Consider the following 3,377-nt stretch of genomic DNA (forward strand, 5'->3'; position numbering starts at 1 on the left):
GAGCAAGAGTGGGGCCCTTTTCTGGGCCAGGAGGAAGTCCACCCATACCCTGCCCCATGGCATGGGGAGAGGGCAGATGCCCAGGTAGGGGCTGGGCTCCCAGGCCAGGAGGAGAGGCTGATGCATTGTTCAGGGGCCTCAAAGCAGGTGGGGGAGGCAGGTTTGGTGTCACATGTGGGAAGGTGGCTGGTGGTGGTGCAGAGGGTAGGTTTCCACCACCCACTGGAGCGTTTGATGGCTTTGTTGGGGGAGCGCCCCCAGCCCCAGAGCCCGATATTGAAATGGGGGTAGTGGGTGGGGGTTGCTGCTTACCGCCACTAGGGGCCCCCACTGAAGAGGCAGCCCCTCCCCCCTTGGGGCCCATTGGGGGTCCAGACAAAACTCCTCCACCAGCACCCCCAGGGTAGAGCTGTGGATGAGGCGGAGGGGCCCCAGGAGGAGCCTGGAACATTCGAGATGTGGGGGGCTCCATGGGAGCATGATATCCAGTGGGTGTCACAGAAGGGTGGGATTCAAAACCAGGCTCTGGCTGTCGAGGGTTGCTGTCTGGCGGTGGGGGGGAGGGAGGGAAGAGTGGAGGCGGGTGGTAGGGGCGGGCCGGGCCCTGGGACAGGCCGGAAGACGAGTCGGAGTCATTTTCCACGCTTCCAGGGCTGTAGATGCTGGGGGACGTGCTTCGGTTGTCCTGGTCTATATCCCTCGGGTCACTGCTACCATCATCATTGAGGCTCCGCCCATCTAGACTGTCCAGATCCGAGGGGGACTGGGGCCGGGGGAGCTCCTGCTGCAGAAAAGGGAGCGCTGTTGTCCCCTCTGCCTTTCCTTTCTGACTTCCCCTAGATTTGGGGCCTCTCTTGCATAAATCATTTCCCCCCCACAGCGCACCACTGGGCCATGACATGATGGACACTCTTACTCAAGCCCACTCTCCTACCACCTCTGGATTCCACCCCTCTCCCCACATTCTTAGCTGCTCCCTAACAACCCCTAGATCATCCCCTCCTTGTAAAACCCTGTTCCTCTTCGAGTGTCCATCTCAAGCACCTTCTTCCTATCCACAGCTGCACCCAAATCCGTCTTCCACCAGCTTATATCCATCCCCTTCTTAACTCCTTTACCTCTTTAACATCCCCAAAACCCTTGGTTCTTAAAAGGTCCACTTCTGCATTTTTTGTATGGTTTATCTGTTCCTTCCACTAAGACTTCTCACCCTAAACCTCCTCCTCCTTCCTGAAAATCAGGACCTAGAAAAGGAAAGGCCAGGTTCCTCCACTTTTCTCCTATCCCAGGTAAGATTAAAGTGGGAACCCTGAATGAAAGCAAGTGTGGGGGACAGAACAGTCAGAAGATGGGTCAGGATACCTCCGTTTTGGTCTTCTTTGGTGCATGGGTCTCCTCACTTTCACTCTCTGAGATCTCCTCACTCCGGCCCTGCTTGCTGACCTTTGGGGTAGAGGCTTCCTCTACTCGCGCCTTCTGTTATCGAGAAAGGGAACATTCCTCTTACACCTCCCAAACCTCCACCACTGCCCTCTGCCAGCGAGGAAGTACCCCCACAGCACACACACAGCCTTAGCCCCAGTGCCTGGGCCACCTGTGGGAGAACCTCAAGACAGAATACCTTGGCCGTCTGCCTAGACTTCTCAGCTTTGCCATCACTGCTGGACGTGCTGACCCCTCCAGGGGAGGCCCGGCCCCTCGATCTCAATTCTTCCCGGGGCCCAGGGGCCTCTTTCTTCCGTCCACTCCTCATTGACATCTGAAGGAGAAGAAAGGAAACGAAAGTTTTTTTATACTACATCTAACTTTAAGATGTGCCTGACTGCAATTCTTTCTCTCCAGGCCCGACCCCCTACCTTCCCTGCCCCTCATCTTTCATGTCCCTCATTTAAGCTGTCACTCACTGAGTCTTTATTCTGTCGTGTCTTCATTCTTCAGGCTGTGGAGACCCCATTCTCCTCTGCCTGGGCAGCTGAATACAGAAACTTCCCTGCTTCACCCCAAGTTCCCCACAACTGTGGCCTGGGAAGCAGGAGGCAGGATCTCCAAGTTTCCAGCGTAGGCACCTGGAACTTGCAGGATCTGTTTTCAGTGAAGCCTGTTAGAAAAAGACCATCAAAATGTCCAAATCAGGGAATAGAGTCTGAGGGGGTTACCACAGCAAGCGCCCTAGCCTTGGCCTTCAGTCAAAAAGTACAGGCCTGCCCTAGCTGGTTTGGCTCAGTGGATAGAGCATCAGCCTATGGACTGAAGGGCCCCAGGTTCGATTCCCATCAAGGGCATATGCCTGGGTTGCAGGCTTGACCCCCAGTAGGGGGCGTGCAGGAGGCAACTGGTCAATATTCACTTTCATCATTGATGATTATTCTATCTCTCTCCTCCCTTCCTCTCTGAAATCAATAAAGATATACTTTGAAAAATAAAATAAGAAGTGTAGGCCCCACAATACATGGCTGGCTTGCCCCATGTCTATAAGTGAATTACAATATCATCTCTTTCATCTCTGGGGAAGGCAATAAAACTCAGATGTATCTACGAGCCCCAATTCAGGAGATGACACTATTTTACCCTTCACGATCCCTAGGAAATATTTGTGCACACACAAACTCCACAGAGCCTTACAAAAGAACATCAAGAAACATAGCTAAAGTGTTAATTTATTTATTGAGTACCCTCTTTATGTCAAGCCCTCACATACACAATTTAATATTTATAACCAACCCTGAAAAGTAGGTGTTCTTATTCCCATTACATAAGTGAGGAAACAGGCTCAAAGATTTGTGATTCTGACTTGCCAACTTCATGTGATGAACATACAGTGAGGAACCAGTGACAGCACCAAATCAAGCTCACCTCTCCCTGACTCCAAAGCCCAGGTTCTTTCTTTGGACTTTATTTTCATCAGAAGTTGGTTGAGATAATCCTCAGAAGACCTAGGTCAGCCCCAGAGATTCGAAAATAGTCTTTTCACATCAGAGTGAGTAGAAGAATGTCCCGTTCTACAATGCAAAGGAATGCAACCCTACGAATCCCAAGACAAAATCTACGTATCCCCAAAGTGCAGAATTTCACTTTTGAGAGCCTCATAAGACCCCCCTTTCTAGTGCTTGGGTTCCCAAAGGCTAGAGGAAAAGGCAGGACTTTCGCTTTACCAATCAAATCAGTGAGTACCCAATACAGATTTGTGAGCCTATCCTCTCACTTGGCTTAGACGGGAACATACACCTCCTCACACCCTATCTCTATCTATATATCTATATCTGTCTATACAGTCAGCTATTTTCATTTGCATTGGTTTGTACTTCCTGCTAAGAGTCATGTCTTTCCATACTACCAACCATATGATCTTTTGAGAGCAAAAATATTACCTTGCTACT

General features: G+C 51.0%; 1 protein-coding gene across 1 annotated transcript in view; it reads right to left on the reverse strand.

Moving 5' to 3' along the window:
• ATN1 (atrophin 1) overlaps nucleotides 1-2,121 on the reverse strand; it is a 7,342-nt gene extending 5,221 nt beyond the window's left edge. The window contains exons 1-4 of the mRNA XM_015559941.1: nucleotides 1,905-2,121; nucleotides 1,622-1,759; nucleotides 1,363-1,476; nucleotides 6-784 (exon numbers count right to left, since the gene is read on the reverse strand). Of these exons, the coding sequence (XP_015415427.1) occupies nucleotides 6-784; nucleotides 1,363-1,476; nucleotides 1,622-1,759; nucleotides 1,905-1,931 (1,058 nt within the window). The 5' untranslated portion in view covers nucleotides 1,932-2,121. The remainder of the gene's footprint in view (nucleotides 1-5; nucleotides 785-1,362; nucleotides 1,477-1,621; nucleotides 1,760-1,904) is intronic.
• Between the last annotated feature and the right edge of the window lie 1,256 nt (nucleotides 2,122-3,377).

This window comes from Myotis davidii, unplaced genomic scaffold, assembly GCF_000327345.1.
Source record: "Myotis davidii unplaced genomic scaffold, ASM32734v1 scaffold13, whole genome shotgun sequence".
Classification (NCBI taxonomy): domain Eukaryota; kingdom Metazoa; phylum Chordata; class Mammalia; order Chiroptera; family Vespertilionidae; genus Myotis; species Myotis davidii.